General features: G+C 43.0%; 1 protein-coding gene across 2 annotated transcripts in view; it reads right to left on the bottom strand.

The window, feature by feature from the left end:
• Positions 1 to 2,135: 2,135 nt before the first annotated feature.
• gfra1b (gdnf family receptor alpha 1b) overlaps positions 2,136 to 22,272 on the bottom strand; it is a 101,405-nt gene continuing 81,268 nt past the window's right edge. For both annotated transcript variants that reach the window (XM_070545630.1, XM_015963143.3), the window contains 7 exons: positions 20,974 to 21,152; positions 20,460 to 20,632; positions 13,847 to 13,956; positions 8,252 to 8,386; positions 5,027 to 5,211; positions 3,552 to 3,599; positions 2,136 to 3,306 (listed from right to left, as the gene is read on the bottom strand). In XM_070545630.1, coding sequence (XP_070401731.1) covers positions 3,154 to 3,306; positions 3,552 to 3,599; positions 5,027 to 5,211; positions 8,252 to 8,386; positions 13,847 to 13,956; positions 20,460 to 20,632; positions 20,974 to 21,152 — 983 coding nt within the window. In that variant the 3' untranslated portion in view covers positions 2,136 to 3,153. The remainder of the gene's footprint in view (positions 3,307 to 3,551; positions 3,600 to 5,026; positions 5,212 to 8,251; positions 8,387 to 13,846; positions 13,957 to 20,459; positions 20,633 to 20,973; positions 21,153 to 22,272) is intronic.

The raw sequence follows: 22,272 nt of genomic DNA, 5'->3' as shown, positions 1-22,272 counted from the left end.
TACCCAAACCACAAAGCAGTTAAGTGCAGAACTGGTCAGCAGAGGGCTACAGTGCTGTTCAATGTAAAGTTTCTTACGTTTATAGAATTACTGAAAACTATTCAAAAGCAATAGTTTGATGTTGCTTTAAGAAACATCTCTTTGATCTGGCTTTCAACGTGAGTTGACTTGTGCATCTTAGTGATTCTGTTTAGATGGGTTTTCAACTTTTTACTTCTTTTATTCTTGTTTTTATCCTAATGAAATGTTTTGCTATAATGATAGCTGTTTTTGTGGTTGTTGTGCAGCACTTTGGGTCAGTGCAAACCGGTAAAAATACACTACAGAAATAAACGTGACCTTCACCATCACAATTATAATGACTAAACCCTAATATAACTTTGTATTTAGATTAACATTTGAAACATACACCATATTGATTTAACATTTATTTTTGTATTTAGAGCATTTTAAAACCACAATCAATTTTTAGTTCAACGACTTTAATAATTATGTCAAACTGATATAAAGTAGTTTGTGACCCCAAAGATAATGATCATGGTACATTTATGTGTATAATCAATAATAATAATATCTGAATTAGCTTTTGAGCGTTGCATGATTGCTTTCCTTCTTCAGTTAAAAATAACACTTGTCTTTTCAGTCTCATGCAAAACACGATGTGACATTTTGGTCTTGCAGATTTTGACACGTCTAATAAATCTTTGGCTCTCCCTGCAGATCATGTATTCCATCACTGTGCCAAAACAGGTGGGCTTCATACTTTACAGTGCTGCAACACCCCCCCCCCCCCACACACACACACACACACACCCTCCAACTGTCCACTGACAAGTTGTCCTCCATAGGTAGTGTCCTTGTCCCACCTATGTCAGGCTGCACTGGGACTGATATGATCTGACTGACAAAAGCAATCTGTTTGCCAGGTGCCATCCCATAATCCTGCTTTACAGGAGTTTCTCCTGTACAGAAAGGCAAGATAGACTAACATTTGGGAGGGAGCAGATGATAGGATCCAGAATGAATAACCAGCTACAGACTGCAACAAGGGTTCAGGATATTTATATTTAGCTGAACAAACAACAGAAATTTAAACACCATCGATTTATGTTTACTGGTTTGTTCCACTTTACTCCAGTTTATCAGGTTCACTTGTTTCACTGTTTAAAAGAAACAGCAAATCATCCAATCACATGACAGCAACTCTATCCATTCAGGCAGCTAAATGTAGTGAACACAGAAGTTCAAACTGAGCATCAGATCGAAGAAGAAAGAGGATTGGACTTTTAACGTGGCATAGCTGTTACAAAGCGGATCTTCTGGGACTTTCACCCACAACCATCTTCAGGGTTATTGAGAACGGACCCTTCAGTACTGCCTTTGCCTGGTTTAAACACCACAGCCCACCTGAGTACTGCTGCTGACCATGTCCACCCCTTTATGACCACATGGATCCATCTTCTGATACTGTAGCTGCTTCCAGCAGGATAAAGCACCATGTCACAAAGCTCAGATCATCTCTAACTGGTTTCTGGAACATTGCCAAGAGTTCACTAGACTCCAACAACATCCACAGTGACCAGATCTCAGTCCAGCCCAGAACCTTTAGTTATGGGTGTAACTGTGTGATGATGTCATCTCAATGTGGACCATAATGTCGTGGTACGTCTCTAATGCTAACGCCAACCTATCCAGGCAAACGCTAGCCTGTCCTTGTTAGTGGACATCAGATAGAATACAGTCGATCCGGAGGATAACTAGTTAAGGAATACTTGTCACTAGCGTCTCCATTGCTATTGCACAGGAGTGGTCCGTTTCTCAGTAGCCAGCGCCAGAATTTCTGTTACCAGCACCGACCTGTTGTTAATCAGATCAGCAGCTTGCTTCAGAATATATAGCTTCCTGCAACTGTCTTAATTTTGGCCCTATTTCTGTGCCATAGACCAGAACTTTTGAGGAATGTTTCTAACACTGTGTTTAATCTATGACTAGAAGTATTAAGGCAGTCCTGAAGGCATAAAGGAGATCCATTCTGTAATAGCATGGTGAATCTGATAAAAATGTAATGTTTTTGTGTACATTTAGCAAATTCCTCATTACAGAAACACAGAAGCCACATTTTTAGAAACTGCAAAGAGATTCAAAAAGAAGCTTTTATTATGTTGTACATTCCTTCAATGTTTTTGATCATTTGGGCTCTTAACTATGTGTTTAATCTTTTCCTTTGTTCCCAGCAGCTGTAATTACTTAACGTCTGTTAGCATTTGTCTTTTGCTCTGCTTGGGTGCTTTTTCATGTTGTTTGTTGCCCTTACAAAAACATTCTGATGTGGAAAAATTAGAACCAGAATAATATTTTTGACATTTTTCGCCTTCAAAGAGACTTTTAGAATCCTTCGCTGTTACAGAAGCTTTGATAAGTTACTAGAATGCACTTTTAAATATAAGAAATCACACAGTAAAATCGTATCGGAACCGCATAAGAGAACCATGATTTGTTAGTAAGGACAAGGCTGGATGATTCAGATGGACCACAGTCAGCTGTACTAATATCAACTCTCAAAATATTACACACAACATCTGTTAATCTAACAGCAGCGTACTACAGAGTATGATTTTATATACAAAATAAGGTGATGTGACAAAGCCACAAACCACCTTGACGAGCAAATCTACAAAACGGACCTATTTCTAATACCAGACATGTAGAGTTTTGCAGAACGGTCCCTGGTTGATTCTCTGACAAATCTGACTTTTGAATGAGACATTTATGAATCAAAACTCCTATGAAATGTCCTCAGTATTTACACTTTCTTCCATTTCACTTCCAAAGCTAATCTCTTGAAGAATGATTTGCTTGTAGAATGGTCCGGGCATCAGTCACACAGGCAGTGATGGCACACCGATCAGATTTTATCAACCAAATATGATGGCCCCCAGGTTAATTTATTTTATTTGTATATTTTCCCAGGTTTTAGCAAATTGCCCCCACAGCACTGAAGGCAAATGAGGTGAAATCTCTGCAGCAGTCAACATAAGATCCACCAATGCCTACGATTTCACTGTGATTCTCTAGTTCCTGTTCCACTTGGACGAATGTTTAAAACAAAACAACTTCTTGAAAGAAGAAGGTAGATGTTTAAGTCCTTGGTTCCTAGAAAATCTGGAAACCTCTAAGCTGTAAAAATGTGGATGTGAACACAGACGCCAGCCCAAAGAGCATAGTGGAGGGGTGAAGGCAGCTGGAGTCAGCTGGTGAGCTTCTGGGAACGGCGTTGGAAGTACCAGACTCATCCAAATGGTGGTTCTGGGGAGGGAGAGAGAGAGAGACAAAGAGAGAGAGACAAAGAGAGGGGAGAGATATAAAGACCAAGAGACAGAGACAGACAGAGAGAGAGAGAGAGAAATCAGATTAATTATTCACGCTTAAAAAGAGGGAAAACTGATTTCAGGATAACCTAAAATCCTACTAAATCTAGTCAGATGTTGGTGTATGACGACATCTTTCGCAATTTGGTCCATTGGGAACACAATTTAGAAAATAAAACTCACCGGACAAAAAGCTGTGCCCGCCGTTTGATTTGAAACCAGATTCTGGACCTGGAGGGACAACACGAAGACAGAAGGCAGGGAGACATTAAATTTGATTTCTTCCTTTATTGGGTTCTGAGGACAGAGGATGATGAAACGCTGATACGGAAGCAGATAACAAAATTCATGGCCGACTCTTTTTTTTTAAAACACCCATAGAGCTCATGGACCTCTGGAGAATATTTAGTTAGATTCAAATGTTAAAATCTCTGTGCTAACTCAAGGTTAGAACTTCTTAAAAACATTAAACTTTTCTCGGTTCTAACTTTTTTTCAGCCACACTTAAAACCTGCATTTGCACATACAAACAGATAAACAAACACAGATACAGAGTTGGAGAATAAAAAATGATAAAGTGACTGGAAACAGAATAAACACTCCATGTTTTGGTTCCTAAGTGGGGAGATTTCTATGAAGCAGGCTTCTGGAGAAGAGTGATTAATTGCTCTATCGGAGGTCTTCCTCCTAAAGGATGTTTTACTGGTGATAAATCATATTATCGCTCTTAAAAGCCAATATGATAGATTGTTTCGGTTAGAGGAGGCTATGTGATATCATCTCATTTATAAATAAAGCCCCAAAGTATTTATCAGTGGGGAGTAGCACACATCTGGAGAGTGTTGGTCACGCCAAATTTGCACCAAAGGGAACTGGAAGGGCACAAAAATAAAAACGGAATGTTTCTTTTGTAGTTTATTGACATTTACTGGTGCTTTAACGTGAGAATCCACATCCCCAGTTCTCTTCCACCTTTGAAAAAAGGTTTTGAGGAAAAACATTTAGTAGAGCTTTGATATTTTGCTTTTTTTGCTCACAGTCTCACGGAGCCCTTTGGGCCATTTCTGAGGTTACACGAGCAACCAATTAGCTTTGACATGACAGCTTCAGAAACGGTGACTCCTCTCTGATGGATCATCTTTCTGCCCAGGAGGGGGGATTCGGTGCACACCATCATAAAACCGTCCCTGACCTATCAAGGTGACGGAGCCAGGTCAGACGTCTGACACTCCGGCACCAGATCCCTTATTGACATTTAGAGCTCAGGTTGGTTTCTCGCCTTCTCTTTTGAAGGTTCTCAGGGAGGTTTCCAAAACACGAATTAAAAGAGAGCAGCGTGGGCTTGTACTGCTTCTGTTCATTTGGGCTCCAAGTCATGATCCTATGTCTAGCTTTTATACATTTGATTGATTTAGACACATGATTAAAGCAAGAAAGTAAAGCTAGTCATCTTGTAATGCCACAAATCCAGTTTGTCTGAACAGGAACATCCTCTGAAGGTCTTTGTACCGATGTCGTTAAAACTGTTCCCATGTCTAGTAACATGTGGCAGGGCTCATCTGTAGTCTCCTGTGTGATCCTTTAAAAGCCTGACTTACAATTGTCACTGCATTAGATTAAAGTTTAAAACAAATTGACAGTGTTTTCACAAACTTCACCTGCAGGGTCCCACAGATGTGATGTGTGTCGCTGTTGAGATCCAGTTCTGCCAAAATGTCCACTACGTTGTTCGATCTGCCTTTCTCTCTTCGAGTACTGCTCTGCTCCACGGTTGGGGGGACCGGGGGTTGGGGTTGCCATACACCCACATCTGTACCGTTACCAAATGCCTGAATGGCATTTCCTACAAGAGACAAAAACATAAAGTCCCTGTGTGTTAAATAGTGTTGTAGTCTAAACAGATGATTGGAATCAGCAGAAATACTGGATTTATACATTGAATTACATAATTCATTCAGACTTTCTGATCCCTGTTCAAGCCAGTGTTGTAGTCAAGTCACTAGCTCTTGACTCCAGTTACACCTGAGTCTTAATGTTTCAGTCCGTGTCAAGTCCAAGGTACATACTGTAGGAGCAGGGGTGCAGATAGGATTTTCAAACCGGGGGAGACAAAGTTCTAATCTACCCACCCCCAAACACACACACACACACACACACACACACACACACACACACATACACACTTATACACACACTTATACACATGCACGTACATACACAAACACACACACACACACACACACACATACACATGCACGTACATACACAAACTATTGCAAGCACCTTAACTAGAGCTCAGTCAGTTTGTGTAATTTCATCCAATGGTTTACATACAAACTAACACATATATACGTGTTTGAAGCCATTGTGCAGTGGAACGCTGGCAACAAAGCTCTGCCTGATCAACACTATGAATAATGTATGATGCGTACTTGTATAGCGCCTCTCAGAGTAAGGACTCCAAAGCGCTTTACACTACAGTGTATCATTCATCCATTCACACACATTCACACACTGATGGTGATAAGCTACGATGTAGCCACAGCTGCCCTGGGGCGCACTGACAGAGGCACCCCACTATTTAATTCAGTCATTTGTTATTCTCCCAATCAATTACTAACTAAAACCTCATGCTTTAAGCAAAACATTAAATGATTTTCAGCATACCAATCTTTACAGAAAACGTAAAAGCCCTAAAAAACTGCACATAAAATATAATAAGAGACAATATTCACTTATCACTTAGAGCAGTGGTTCCCAAACTTTCCAGCCTGACCAACAGATGTTCCTTTGTATTTTTACGTTATTTAGAAATTTTCATTATATTTGGAAAGTTTTTCTTTTTATAATAAATAAATAAATCTCTTTTAAAATTTTATATTTTACTTTTTTTATGATTATGTGGCACACTTTGACTTCCATATGTAACGCATCGGCATCTGCCTCTTTACGGCTTTTTTTTTACATTGTCGCTACGTCTGTCAGGTTTGCGGTGTTTTACCATCATTTCTACATCCATCACGTCCCAGAGAAGGTTAAAAAAACATCAAACCCATCGTATGGAGCTTGTAAACGCCACACACCTCTCGTGCAGCACCAGCTGTCTGATGCTGCAGCAGCATCAATCTTTCCGGTTGGATGAGTGAATTCCTTCATCAAGAAGAATTCGTCAATATTCTGCTTCATAATCAGAGTCAGTCATTACCAGACAAAGTGATCGGTCAACAAAGACCAGACCTGCCAGCAATTATACGTTTTATCTAATATTTGCATTCTTCATTCTGCGCGCATCTCCTCCTCTCCCCAACTGGGAGCCTCTCGGCGGGAGGCGTTTTTCAAGCTCTAAAGACTCCCAAACTTTGCTCAGCCTGAAGATTACACATCTCCACTATGTTCTTATGTAAAGTAGTAACTTCATAGGGATCATATTTGTAGATGAGACTTTTTAAAGTCAGCAATGAGGCTTTGGCGCTTTTAACGAGTAAGTCCCAACACCGACAACAATGTACTGAAACTAGAACCAACATGCATAAACAGACAGATCGGTCCCGCCTACTTACACTGATGGTCTTTTTAAAATATGTAGTAATCACTGTTCGTTTCATCCTGCATCCTGGCAGCAACCACTTTGGCGCCTCTGGTGTTGGTGTTTGTTTACGTCATGCTGCATTCAATGTAATTGGAAAAAGGAGCTTCATGCGCTTAACCTCTGATTTTGTTTTCTTTCTGGCCTTAGTTGGGGGGGGGGGGGGGGGGGGGGACTGATCGGGGTCGATCTGAATCTGGGGGGGACAGATCCCCCCCTGTCCCCTACCCTATCTGCGCGCCTGTGTAGGAGTAGTCCAAGTCAAGTCACTGATTAGCACAAGTCACTAAGTCCTACAGGCCAAGTCCGAGTTGAGCATCCAATTTCTACCACCCCTTGTTAGGTTTGCCAAAGACGTGAATACCACTGGAGAGCGTAAAAGCATTTCCGCCATATTGGATGGGTCTCCTTACTCTCCGAAGTCAATGCAGAGTGAGCAACTATGCCTGTTTTTGTGCATCCTACGGTTGCAACAAATGTCGTACTATTGAAAACAGATCACGTGGGATTACTTTTAACCTTTCTATTAAACCTGAAGGGATTTTATGTTTTCATTTACTTTTATAGATTTAGTTGAATTATTTAATATTTTAATTATCATGCCATTCCATGTGTCTGATTTTGTGAAAAAACTTGATAAAATGTGTTGGGTAAGCACCTTCCTTAGTAAAAATGAACGCACTGAGAGCGAATGGGGACCTATCTAAGATGGCGAATGGCCACTACAGCAGCACCTGTTCATGGTGCCTCTACATATATATGCCTGTGGTGTTTGCACACGGAAAAGAAAGTGAAACTGTTATTGTTGTAATTAGCATGTAGCCGATGCTAATGCTAGCTTGTTGTATTAGGTCAGATTAACGAACACATTTTATAACCACAGCTTCCTAAAGCCTTTTAAGTGTACAGGTGACATGTTGATTAGTTATTTATATTTTATCTAAGTTTAAGCTTTAACTTAACAAGTATGACTCCAAGTACAAGTCATTAGTGTGCCATTTGAGTCAAGTAACAAGTCCCTTAAACATGACTTGAATCAGGCATTTAGTCAGATTCCAGGACTCCAATTCTGCTTCTCTGATTAAAGCATTCACCAACATTCTCTTTGAGCCATTTACTGAAAAAATATAAAAGCCTTTCTTGGTCTCAGGAGTGGAAAACAACCAAGTGAACAGACAGCTTGCAATGTCCAAGAGTGGGTCATAAAATAGTATCTGAATTTATGTGGAGTAGAGAAGAAGAATCACTGAGTAAAGGAGATTACATTTCCAAAGAAATACAGAAATTATAAACTTACGCAAACATCGATTGTTGATGAAAAACTCTGAAAATTTATCACAGTCTGCCTTGCTGTTGCCACTGCTGCTGCAGTTGCACCATGGGGACAGGCTGATACCAGATGAACGTATGTAGTTGGGCGTCATCACTGTACCTGCAGCATCAAAGAGAATAATTGTTATGTTAATGATGAAGCTCTACAACTGGACAGGTTTAACTGGCTCTATTGGTGGTCTTTGTAGATCCATGCCCTTCAGACAAACTCCTTTTTATAGTCAAAAATGAGTAAGAAACTGGTACGTACTTAACATTGTGGTTAACAGGAAAGGAAACTATGGTTGTTCTGTAACTAAAATAATGATTTTTTAACAATTTAATAGATCTATGATTATTTCTGAAAGATTTTGAGGAGAAACAGAAGCTTGTGAGGTGGGATAGTGTTTGAAGCATGATGAGTGATATAGTTAAAGTTTTTCTGCCTGTTGAGTGGGCAATCGATTTTCATTGCTTTGTGTTCAAATCTCATTTGAAAGACTCCATGGGACATTTGTTTTCTCCTTTAACATAATGGAAGGAAGATTGAAACAAGATCTGTCAGTGAAAGATGTAGCGCTACATCACCTGTGATGAAAAGTTCACAATGAAGTCTGCTTGGGCTGTTGCATTACAATTCTGCCTCATGGAAGAGTTTCGTTCAGCTTCATCAAATAGTAAAATAGACAAAGATTTATGGTTTGAAATCTAGAGAAATCTAGCGGGCCACTTCTGGCTCAATGTACATGTGTCCAAAGAGGTAGAGGAGTGTGCTCTTGTTGGAATTCATTACCACATTTACCTCGTAGGGCTGCCAACCTTAAAAAAGAAGGTATTTGAGTAAAATATTCTTTATTTAATTTTTTATTTCTGTTTGTGTGTGTGTGTGTGTGTGTGTGTGTGTGTGTGTGTGTGTGTGTGTGTGACCTGCTTTCCTATGTAAATTAGTAAAGTTGTAAAGGCCACAGAGAAAAGGTCCCTGCTGAGAAAAGCTGGTTTTACATGTCATAAGCTTAGACACACCACTTCACATTTGCATTTCCCAACCTACCTCAATGTAAGCAATATGTTAACATTAACCTATTACAGGTTGAATATGTAACCTTATATAGCGACATCTAGTGTTTAGAGGTGGTAGTGCATCAACAGAATAAATTTTCCAGCCGTAGGGGTGTTGGTTCGCTGCTGATACGTGAAGTGACCAGACAGCACCACGTCCAGTAATGAATCATATGGGGGAAGGACTCATTTCTACTAATACATTTATTTTACAACGGTATTTACCATTAGAACATCTTCTGGGCTCAGAATCAGCTACTTAACAGTCTGCCATTTTACACAGTCCCAACTTGCATTGCTAAGCAGACTTTTTACCACAATGGTGCCACCTAGTGGCTGCTAGATGTAAACATGAACCCAGTGTTGCACCCGTCAAAATAAAATTCTGATTGCTTATTTATTTTAAATATAGCTTTTATAGGAGAAAATTGTACATTCATTCTGCACACCTCTAAATGCCCTGTGAGGGTATTATTGTTTTGAAATATAGCTTTTTATTTAAATGTTCCATAATCCGCCTTTAATGTAATGCTAAACTCAGAACAACGTGAGTTACTAACGTTAGCCTGAGCTGGTAACTTGCTTGTTAGACAAGATGAAGACTTGAAAGAAGAATGTCGGAGCACCACTCATGTTCCAGTATGTACTGGGAATACCCAGACTATGACTGAATGCCTCCTCCTTGAACCGTCACCTTATCGTGGTGGAGGAGTTTGAGTGCCCTAATGATCCTAGGAGCTATGTTGCCTGGGGCACTTAGTGCCCCTGGTAGGGTCTCCCATGACAAATTGGTCTTAGGTGAAGGGTGAGACAAAGAACGGTTCGAAGGATCTTTCATGGCGGTGAAAACGAAGAGTCGGAGTACCCGGCCCGGAGGGTTACCGGGGTCCCACCCTGGAGCCAGGCCTGGGGTTGGGGCCCGTGAGCGAGCGCCTGGTGGCCGGGCTTTCGCCCATGGGGCCCGGCCGGGCCCAGCCCGAACCGGATACATGGGCTCGTCCAACTGTGGACCCACCACCCGCAGGAGGAACATGAAGGGTCCGGTGCAATGTGAATCGGGTGGCAGACCAAGGCGGGAGCCTTGGCGGTCCAATCCCCGGACAAGGAAACTAGTTTTTGGGACATGGAACGTCACCTCGCTGGCGGGGAAGGAGCCGGAGCTTGTGGCAGAGGTTGAGCGGTACCGGCTAGATATAGTCGGACTCACCTCGACACATTGCATTGGCTCTGGAACCCGAGACCTGGAGAGGGGTTGGACACTCTACTTTGCTGGAGTTGCTCCAGGTGAGAGGCGGAGGGCTGGGGTTGGCTTTTTGTTAGCCCCGAGACTCTCTGCCTGTGTGTTGGGGTTTACCCCGGGGGACAAGAGGGTAGCTTCCTTGCGCCTTCGGGTCGGGGAACGGGTCCTGACTGTTGTTTGTGCGTATGGGCCAAATATCAGTTCAGAGTACCCACCCTTTTTGGAGTCCCTGGGACGAGTGCTAGATAGTGCTCCATCAGGGGACTCCATTGTCCTGCTGGGGGACTTCAATGCTCACGTGGGCAATGACAGCTTGACCTGGAGGGGTGTGATTGGGAGGAACGGCCCACCTGATCAGAACTCGAGCGGTGTTTTGTTATTGGACTTCTGTGCAAGCCGCAGTTTGGCCATAACGAACACCATGTTCGAACATAAGGATGCCCACCGGTACACTTGGTACCAGGGCAGCCTAGGTCACAGGTCGATGATAGATTTTGTAGTCGTATCATCTGACCTGCGACCGTATGTTTTGGACACCCGAGTGAAGAGAGGGGCGGAGCTGTCAACTGATCACCACCTGGTGGTGAGTTGGATCAGATGGCAAGGGAACATGCCGCGTAGACCTGGCAGACTCAAACGCATAGTGAGGGTCTGCTGGGAACGCCTGGCAGAAGAACCTGTCAAGACGGTCTTCAACTCCCACCTCCGGCAGAGCTTTGACCACGTCCCGAGAGCAGTGGGGGACATTGAGTCCGAGTGGGCCTTGTTCCACTCTGCGATTGTCGAGGCGGCTGTTGCTAGCTGTGGTCGTAAGGTGGCCGGTGCCAGTCGTGGTGGCAACCCCCGTACCCGCTGGTGGACACCAGAGGTTCGGGGAGCCGTCAGGCTGAAGAAGGAGGCCTACAGGGCGTGGCTGGTCTGTGGGTCTCCGGAGGCAGCAGACAGGTACCGGATAGCCAAGCGGGGTGCAGCAGTGGCAGTTGCCGAGGCAAAATCTCGGGCGTGGGAGGAGTTTGGTGAGGCCATGGAGAAAGACTATCGATCGGCTCCAAAGAGGTTCTGGCAAACTGTCCGGCGCCTCAGGAGAGGAAGGCAGCAACTCGCTCACACTGTTTACAGTGGGGATGGGGAGCTGCTGACGTCAACTGAGGCTATAGTCGGACGGTGGAAGGAATACTTTGAGGAGCTCCTCAATCCCACCAATGCGCATTCCGAGGAGGAACCAGAGCTGGGAGGCCTGGGGATGGACTGTCCGATCTCGGGGGCAGAAGTTGCTGAGGTAGTCAAACAACTACACAGCGGCGGAGCCCCGGGGGCGGATGAGGTTCGTCCTGGGTATCTCAAGGCTATGGATGTTGTAGGGCTGTCATGGTTGACACGTCTCTACAACATTGCGTGGTCATCGGGGGCAGTTCCTAGGGAGTGGCAGACCGGGGTGGTGGTCCCCATCTTTAAGAAGGGTGACCTGAGGGTGTGTTCCAACTATAGGGGGATCACACTCCTCAGCCTCCCTGGAAAGGTCTACTCCAAGGTACTGGAGAGGAGGGTCCGATCGATAGTTGAATCTCAGATAGAGGAGGAGCAATGTGGTTTTCGTCCTGGCCGTGGAACTGTGGACCAGCTCTATACCCTTGCAAGGGTGATGGAGGGGGCATGGGAGTTTGCCCAACCAATCCACATGTGCTTTGTGGATTTGGAGAAGGCTTATGACCGTGTCCCCAGGGGCACCCTGTGGGGGACGCTCCAGGAGTATGGGGTGGGTGGCTTTCTGTTAAGGGCCATTCAGTCCCTTTACCAGAGGAGCGTGAGTTTGGTCCGCATAGCCGGTAGTAAGTCGGACCTGTTCCCAGTGAGGGTTGGACTCCGCCAGGGCTGCCCTTTGTCACCGGTTCTGTTCATCACATTTATGGACAGAATTTCTAGACGCAGCCGTGGTGTGGAGTGTGTCGAGTTTGGTGGCAGGAGAATCTCGTCTCTGCTTTTTGCGGATGATGTGGTCCTCCTAGCTTCATCCAGCTCTGACCTTCAGCTCTTGCTGGGTAGGTTCGCGGCCGAATGTGAAGCGGCTGGGATGAGGATCAGCACCTCCAAATCTGAGACCATGGTTCTCGACCGGAAAAGGGTGGCTTGCCACCTCCGGGTCGGGGGAGAGGTCCTACCTCAAGTGGAGGAGTTTAAGTATCTCGGGGTCTTGTTCACGAGTGAGGGTAGGAGGGATCGGGAGATCGACAGGCGGATTGGTTCGGCGTCTGCAGTGATGCGGACGCTGAGCCGATCTGTCGTGGGGAAGAGGGAGCTGAGCCAGAAAGCCAGGTTCTCGATTTACCGGTCGATCTACGTCCCAATCCTCACCTATGGTCATGAGCTTTGGGTAATGACCGAAAGAACGAGATCGCGGATACAAGCGGCCGAAATGAGTTTCCTCCGTAGGGTGGCCGGGCTCAGCCTTAGAGATAGGGTGAGGAGCTCGGACATTCGGGAGGGACTCGGAGTAGAACCGCTGCTCCTCCGGATCGAAAGGAGCCAGTTGAGGTGGTTTGGGCATCTGGTCAGGATGCCTCCTGGACGCCTCCCTGGGGAGGTGTTTCGGGCATGTCCTGCCGGCAGAAGGCCCCCGGGTCGACCCAGGACACGTTGGAGAAGTTACATCTCCAATCTGGTCCGGGAACGCCTTGGGGTCCTGCCGGAGGAGCTGGTGGACAAGGCCGGGGAGAGGACGGCCTGGAGCTCCCTAGTTGGGATGCTGCCCCCGCGACCCGGACCCGGATAAGCGGAGGAAGACGAGAGACGAGAGATGACTGAATGCCTGCTAAATCCATTGATTGCTTATAGGGCTGGGCGACATGGCCTAATATCAATATCATGATATATTGAGGATTTCATCTCGATAACAATAAATGGACGATAACTACAGGTTTGCGCAGAAACAAAAGTTGTCCACTAGATGGGGCTGTCACATGTATTACATTGAGTCACATTTTTATGTGACTCAAGGAGGTACAGCTTCTTAGAGGGACATGAACGTTTTCAACCTACACACATCTTTTCATATTTTATTTAACAAATTTATTGACATGGGAAAATTATCTCGATAGAGTCAGAAATTTCGATAACGATAAATTTTCGATTTATTGCCCAGCCCTACTTGCTTATGGAGTTATACGGATACTGTACATGGCTGTAAGGAGTTTCTAGCTTCAGGCAGTCATAGAGCCACACAGCCAAACATTTCTATATATCTTTAAAAAAATCAGTGATGAATCCATCTTTGGAATGACTTACCAATAAGACCAGTGTAAGCCAGCAGACAGTCAGCGTAGTTCTCTCTAAGGCAGCCTGATTTGGAGCGAATCTCTGGCTGACAGTTACTGAAGAAGTCTGCCAGCCTTGACCTATCAGTGGGAAATGCAATATACAATACTTTAAGAACTAATTAAATACTTGGCAAGTTTTCTGTAAATCACAGTTTTGAAAGTGATGCCTTCTCAAGAAGTACACCTAATTTACAGATTACAGACTTAACTGTATTACAGTAAATATTATAGTTTGCCAATTCTGACCAGAATATGGAAAAGACCCTCCCATATTCTGGTCAGAACTGAAAAAAGGTCCTCAAGTGAGAAGTGGAATGTCTTCAAAAAGCCAATGAAGTCTAGTTGGCTTATTTCGAACCCCTTTGGATTATCATGACCTGGATGACTGAGAACATGCACCAGCATATACCTTCCATGCAAGACCTGCCTTGACCTGCAATACATGTAGAAACCAAGATCCAGGCTTGGTGATGAGGGATTTTAAGGCTCTTGCCCAGCTGTACATCTGCTTTTAAGTAAATAAGATTGTGTTTTGCCTCTTTCAACAAAACGCAACCAGCCTCGTTACTATGTAGGTAATGATAAGCCTCGAAGCTTTTAAGATTTTTTATGGCCCCGCTGTCTGAATCGACAGAGCCAATAAGTTCTCACACCCTGGTGGATTTTTTTTTTACCTTTTCTCAAAAAATGTGAATTAAAACACACCTACTGTTTTCAGTCATGTCAGTGATGTTGTGAAGCCATTTATTCTGGGGAAAAATCTGTGAACTAATTTCAAACCACCATAACAAAATAAAATACCACAACGACTTGTTGAAACATACACCCAGCCCAGGCCCTCATACCATGCATCACCCTCTTTAGCGTCAATGACAATTTGGAGTACTTTGTGGTAGTTGTGGAAGGTTCTGTATAATCCAGTGATAAAGCAGCCCATCCTTCTTGGCAACAAGCCTCCAGTTCCTGTTTGTCACAAACAGCATTTCTGGGATCTCCCCACAGTGGTTCAATGATACTGAGGTCAGGAGACTGACAGCCACACCAGAACCTTCACTTTATTCTGCTGGAGCCAGTGGCAGGTCCACGTGTCCTTGTGTTTTTGGATCGTTAGGTGTGTTTCAGGGTACATTTACAGGAATCTCCCGACATGCGTGCATGTCCACCTGACCAGGCTGTCCAAACTGTCATTTTTCAGGCTGTTTGCAGGAACCTTCTGAGTACCTGCTCTGGAGTAGTTACTCCGAACAGCCCGGTGGAGTAGCTGAGTGGAACCTCCAGATAACTCACACTGATTGGTTTTAACTGAGTAGGAAATGACATCCGCAGACATCCAAAACAACCGGCAGCAGTAAAATTAGAAGAGTAGCTGGTGCAGCACAATGGAAGCACAAAAAAAAAAAAAAAAAAAAAACAGATTGCACTTAAAATCCAACTCCCAACACCAGAAAACTCAGTGGAATTCCCCTACAGCTGTTGGAAAAAATGGAGAAATTGCCCTACAGACTTAATTAACTGGGGTTGTCTCACAAAACTAAGAGCTGCTATTAGAGCCCTTCACTGAAGCCCTAGGCCCTCGGGTTGGCCCGGCCCGAGGGCCGTCGGGCCGGGCTTCGGGCCAACGACTGTGTAATTACCTCGGACACGGGCCGGGCGCCTTTATTTTTAATCGAATTCATAAAAAAAATTCAAACACAAATGCAGCAGTAGAGCCCTGCGCAGGACTGTTTTCTTCATCCCGCTCCTGCCCACTCCCGCTGAATTTCTGACCATTACCGCCTGCAACTGCAACGTGTGTGTTACACTCCCGCCCGCACCCGTAGCGTGCATGTCTACTCCCACCTGCAACCGCAAAACTCGGAGAAATTATTACCTCACAATAAAAGAGATGTATTGAGTTTGCGTACTCTTTGGTCCTGGAGAAAACATGTCACAACCCGTGGCTCTTCCATCCATCTGATGCGGCTCTCTGTGCTTGTAAAATAATGAATGGATATTTAAATAAAATGCTTTATATTTTACTGCATTAATTTTCTATCTGTAAGTCAATTCTATGTAAAGATTGTCTGCGTAAACCTGAACAGGTCCAACCCAGTCTTACTGTGAGACCGGGTTGACGCGTCACGTTTGTGCGTAATCATAGGCGCATTCGGAGCTGAAGAGATTCTGGGATTCTCCTCAGACAGGCTCCTGGATGCGTTGCCACATTGGAGACAGGAACAAGCACTATTCAGCCAAAGTTTCATAATCAGGGAACATTTTCTAAGTGACAAGTCTCTCTGAGCAACAAGGTTTGGAAAACACTCGCTTCAGTGGGAGGAATCTTCCCGCATGCGCTCTGGTTCTCCAAGCCAATCTCCACAACTTCAGCTCGCTGTGCACATATGCGCTGACAGCGAGCTGCGCTGAGCAGCTCAGATGTTCAGATGGGAATCTTTTCTTGGGTGATTTAGCTACATCTGCGATGTGTGTAACGAATAAAATATCATGCGTCGGGGTAATTCTTTCTATTCTTTCTCTGTCAAAATAAACAGTCAAATACGGGAACTATCCGGTCAACACAAGCCCTGCTTTTGACTGTTTTTCCGTGACTGTAAATGAGGGAAAAACAAATTGATCGGATCCTGCATGTCTTTTAACACATTGGTCAGGATTGACGCACTTTGTTTTCATTTAGTTTTTTACCCTTTAACGCCGATGCGTCACCAGGATCACCGGTGACGCAACGGCGCATGTGATTTCAAATAACTCCTCGCTACTTAAACTATAAAATTCTTAAAAAATACATAAAGGAGCTAATGTGTGGTGCTTAAAGGGGCATTGAAATCAAGGCCATTTCATATTCTATTCTCCTCTGTAATCAGGCAGTGATCGAGGTCGCTTTTCTATTCAATTCAAATCAAGTTTATTTATATAGCGCCAAATCACGACAAGAGTCGTCTCAAGGCACTTCACATAATAAACATTCCAATTCACAGTTCATTAAGCCAATCAGAAATAATGTTTCCTATATAAGGAAACCAGCAAATTGCATCAAGCCAATTTTCTAAGAGAGACCTGATCGGAGAAACTCCTCCAAATGTCTGACTTGCCTTGCTTTGGTTTTTGTGTCATAAAGGCCTTGTTTCAGCTTCTTTTCAACATCAGTTGCCGACTCCATAATACTCATCCCGATCCCTGCGCTGTGCGTAACGAATAAAATGTCAGTTCGTCTGCATGCGTCGGGGTAATTCTTTCTATTCTTTCTCCGTCAAAATAAACCATCAAATACGGGAACTATCCGGTCAACACAAGCCCTGCTTTTGACTGTTTTGTTTTCTTGTGAAAATTGTTGGAAAAAGATAAAATTTAACTTGATTACCACCAGAGCCAGTGCGCCGTTATCTCCATGACGGTAAACGAGGGAAAAACAAATTGTTCGGCTCCTGCACGTCTTTTTACACGTTGGTCAGTATTGACACACTTTGTTTTCATTTAGTTGGTTAAAAAAAAAAGTCGGTCTCGGGCTCGAGTCGGGCCAGAGAATCCTGAAAACCTTTTCGGACCGGGTCGGGCTGGGGCTCCACCCCCCGGGCCGGGCCTGACATGGGCTCAGATTTTAGGCCCGTGCAGGGCTCTAGCTGCTATTGTCCTCTGAATGGATTAAATTAATATATATACACACTTCTAGAAAATAAATGCTTTTAATATTATTAATGTTACTTTGGGCACTTTTTGGGGCTGATGAGTGACATCACTCACTGCCAAAGCAGTTGTGATATGACGATGTCTGTGCAAGTTCTAAAAGGGCTGGATTTGAATGGAGACACAACAGCTGGGAAGACTGGGACATCCTATCTCCTGGTCAAGTTCCCCATCAGGAACTACCCTGGAGTTTTGGTAATGGAAACATGCCTATTGTCTTGTCGGACACGTGCTGCTTTTGGGTGATGAGTGGAAAAAAATCTCCACCAGTATTTTTTGATAAGCTGCCAAGTTCATCTTTCTATCAAATTTGATCAGGTTTCCAGTGCCTTGGTAACTTACACCCTCAAAACATCAGTGAACCACCTCCATATTTCACAGTAGGAGTGGTTCACTTTTCATCATAGGCCTTGTCGACTCCTCTCCAAATGTAATGTTTATGGTTGTGGCCAAAAAGTAAAATTTTGGCCTTATTTCAAATGATTCTGTTCCAGAAATTTTGAGACTTGTTTTGGTGCTGTTTGGCGTATTATACAAAGAAGCTTTGTTGCATTTCTGCAGTAATGTTTTTTTTTCTGGTTACTTGGCCTTGCAGCCCGTTTTACTCTAATCTTTTTATATCCATTTCCAGTTTTATAGAGTTCAATCACCTTTTCTCATAGATCCTGTGACAGTTCTTTTGCTTTCCCTGTGACTCAGAAACAGAAAACATCAGTACAGCTCAAGATGGAAGATGCTAGGGTTTGTCTAGAGCCCCAAAACTCACACACCTTTTATAATCACACACTGATTGCAAGAAAATAGATCACAGGTGAGGATGGTTACCTTTAGCAGCCATTCAAACCCATGTTTTATGCCAAACTGCTGAGGTGTGTAAACTTTTTGACAGGGTCATCTTGATATGGTGATATGAAATGAGTTGACACATTTTTTCCACAACAAATGGCCTCACAACATCATTGTCCATGAGTTATAAAATGTTGCTGTGTTTTCATAAATATTCTTTGAGAAATGGAAAAAAAAACATCTCAAAATCCACCAGCGGTGTGTAAACCTGCTGGCACAACTGTATAAAAGTAGCTAAAATGCTACTGTATGTTAGTGTTGGCCAGATTTTCATATCATCCTCCACTGGTCTATGACAGTAGGCAGAGGGATTGTATTGGTGTTTGTTCTGTTCTTGAACAAAGGCCATCAGTTATTTTTGATGCAGTTTCTCATTTCACTGCCTACTCTACATATATCTGTTATAAAGTCACTGTCTGTACCCTCCGATCTTCCTTCTCAGCTCATATTCTTCCTGGTTTCTCTAAGCTCCTCATAATATAAACAGCCAGTTGCACTTTGACCAAATTATGTAAAAGACATTCGATTAGGACCTAAAAAAATCTCACAGAGGCAGAAAGTGTCTTTTAAAATAAAGTATAATCTTTAAAGGTGCACATCGCAAAAATGGCATCTTGTGGTCGGATTTGGGTACTGTAGTTCAGACATCAAAACAACCACCCCTTCACCCCTTTGTGTTTCATGGTTGCCAGTTATGGATTAGCACCAAGATTCTAGATGACAAGCAAAGATGGGTCACTCACAATAAGTTGAGAAATAGATACAAACTGTACATTTCACTGTAATATGGAGTTGTATGTACTTGAAAAAGTAGCTTGAGATAGTTTTAGAGCTGATTCTTTTTTTTATTTCATTGTTTTTCTCAGTGTTAGTCTCTAACCTATTGACCCAATATTAGAGTAAAACAAAAAGATGCCATAACTTCTTATGGGTACAAGAAATGGTCGCTCCATGCTGGCTTCCATTTTTTCTACAACGCTGCTGCTCTTTGCTGGCCGGTGTCAAATTAGAAATGCCGGCGCAGTGTTTAAAAACTTGGCAACTTTGGGGCTCACATATGTTTGTCTCTGGAACCAGGAAGTACAGAGGTGGGAAATGTTGTAATCTGTTCGTTTAAATGAGGTGTCAGAAAACTGAATGACTGCCTTAGTCTGTCTAAATTCAGACTTTTAAAATGCATGTAAACACCTTAGTCCAGCTGAAGAAGAACCAACTGGACTACTCCTAATCAAGTTAAAGGTACCCAGATAATGTGGTTAGACAATCAGATTTCTCTGCATGTCATCAACATTCCAGCTTATCCGAGCTATGACTAGCCTGGGCATCATCCTGCAGGAAGTGACAAGACCAAAGCGGTCCTCTTATAATGTTACCGCCATAAAGTTACTCATGTAACACCATCAAATAGAACATTATGTACCAAATGTATCATATAGCATTGTTGCTGTTGTCCATTCCTTTGGACATTTTGCATATCCTGCATTTGCTCCATCTGCTTCCCTCCTGCCAGCGTTTGTTTAAAATGTATGAGTTACTGCAAGCTAACTGGAAAAATGCAGAAAGGGTGCATGCCGCCACCTACTGTCGTGGAGTCAAATGCACATCATTCAATATTTCAGTTTTCTAACGGACATGTATACTAGGATAAAGGCTTACATTCTGGTTAAGGTATTAACTTGATTATTGTTGTAGTTCAACTTTGATGTGCATGCAATCACACTGAATGACTACATCCTCTTTGTTTTTTTAAAAGGAGAAAACATGACAACCACCTAGCTGGCTGAGAAAGAAATCGGTCAACCCTCCTTCTAACATGAGATTAGATTCAAATGTGATTATTTCCCTGTAAAATTTCTACTTATTTCACCTTTAAAGCTTGTTTTAGTGCACAAGACAAGAGAATAGTCCTGTTACATTAGCCTTTTTAAAATGTGAGAATAGCTCATTCCTTTAACTTCATTTGATATTCCAAATGAGGCACACATCACATGAAAGTCATAAAAGTAGATTAACTCAAAAATAATCTTCTTAGTGATCTTCATGAACTGTTTTACCTGCAGATATAGTTGGTTTTGCATGTGTTCTGAAGTGAAAGACAGTTGGGTTTTTCTTTATCCTCATAGGAGCAGATGGGGACAATGGTTTGCCGCCTTCGTTCTGCACAGGCCGTCTTATCTCCCGCTGGACAGGGGCAGAACAGCATCCCATAGCTGTATTTAGTTGGAACCTTGATTTTTGGAAATGACACAAAACACACTGATGTAAAACTTTCATCTTTCTTGCAAATCCAACAAAGAAAAAAAAAAAACCTCCTCAGGGAAGCGTCTAGATTCTAGCGTGGCTCACATTCAACATCAAGAGCCACTTTCAGTGAAGGATTACAACATACGGCGTTGCATATTATCACCACTGAGAACTCTACAAAGAGATTGGATTAGAAGTGAGCTCAATTTAAATTCACGATAAAAGTTTTTCCTGACGATTTGTCTCCTGGTAGACACATTAGTTTGAGGGTCAACATCAAAGTCAAAGGTAATAAAAGCTCTCTAGCTCGGCACACCTAATTACCTTGTCAAAGAACTGTCGTAGAGCCTTGTGGCATTTACGCTTGTTGCAGACCTCAGATGTGGACACCCTGCTAGTGCAGGGGTTGATGTAAGCAGAGCGATATTTTTTACATGTGTCATTCAGGTTACAGGCCTTGGCTGCATTCAGACAGTTGTTCTCCTTTGTAGAAGCAGGTTCAGCTGCAAAAGGGGAGAGAAATTATTCTGTGTGGAATTTTTTGCTTTTTTTTAGTTTGTAGAGCTACAAGAAAGGAGAAAATGGTGAATTTGAGCCAATATAGGGTGTTATAGAGAAGAATTATTAAACTTGGGACAGTCACATTCACAATGCTTTTATTAATTTGTATAGTTTTAGTAGGAATAGCTTAAAGAAAATAAAAAAAGTTATACATTATGGAAAAAGTATAGGAGAGACAGGAAGACCCAGATAGCATTTTTTAAAAGAAAATGTACAGGGAGTGCAGAATTATCAGGCAAATCAGTACTTTGTCCACATCACCCTCTTCATGCATGTTGTCTTACTCCAAGCTGTATAGGCTCGAAAGCCTACTACCAATTAACCCCCAGAGACCCACGGTTGTAATATTACAACATCAGATTTAAGTCTACAAAAATAAACCTTCCCCATATTTTTTTCTTTTTAAAACCACATTTACATTGCTAATAGGGCCTACTGTTCAGTTCTGCAACACTATTGGCTGTTAAAATGTGTAAATAGGCCTGTTTATCTGGCCTCCTAGAACAACATGTGAAAGGTTAAAAAAAGATTTTGCAGTTGTTTTCTAAATTTGGGTTTCTGGGGGTTAAGCAAATTAGGTGATGTGCATCTCTGTAACGAGAAGGGGTGTGGTTTAGGGACATCAACACCCTATATCAGGTGTGCATAATTATTAGGCAACTTCTTTTCCTTTGGCAAAATGGGTCAAAAGAAGGACTTGACGGGCTCAGAAAAGTCAAAAATAGTGAGATATCTTGCAGAGGGATGCAGCAGTCTTAAAATTGCAAAGCTTCTGAAGCGTGATCATCGAACAATCAAGCGTTTCATTCAAAATAGTCAACAGGGTCGCAAGAAGCATGTGGACAAACCAAGGCGCAAAATAACTGCCCATGAACTGAGAAAAGTCAAGCGTGCAGCTGCCAAGATGCCACTTGCCACCAGTTTGGCCATATTTCAGAGCTGCAACATCACTGGAGTGCCCAAAAGCACAAGGTGTGCAATACTCCGAGACATGGCCAAGGTAAGAAAGGCTGAAAGACGACCACCACTGAACAACACACACAAGCTGAAACGTCAAGTCTG

Source organism: Nothobranchius furzeri, chromosome 16 (assembly GCF_043380555.1).
Source record: "Nothobranchius furzeri strain GRZ-AD chromosome 16, NfurGRZ-RIMD1, whole genome shotgun sequence".
NCBI lineage: Eukaryota > Metazoa > Chordata > Actinopteri > Cyprinodontiformes > Nothobranchiidae > Nothobranchius > Nothobranchius furzeri.
Note: the sequence above shows the minus strand (reverse complement) of the source record. Positions and strands in the feature narration are given on the sequence as shown.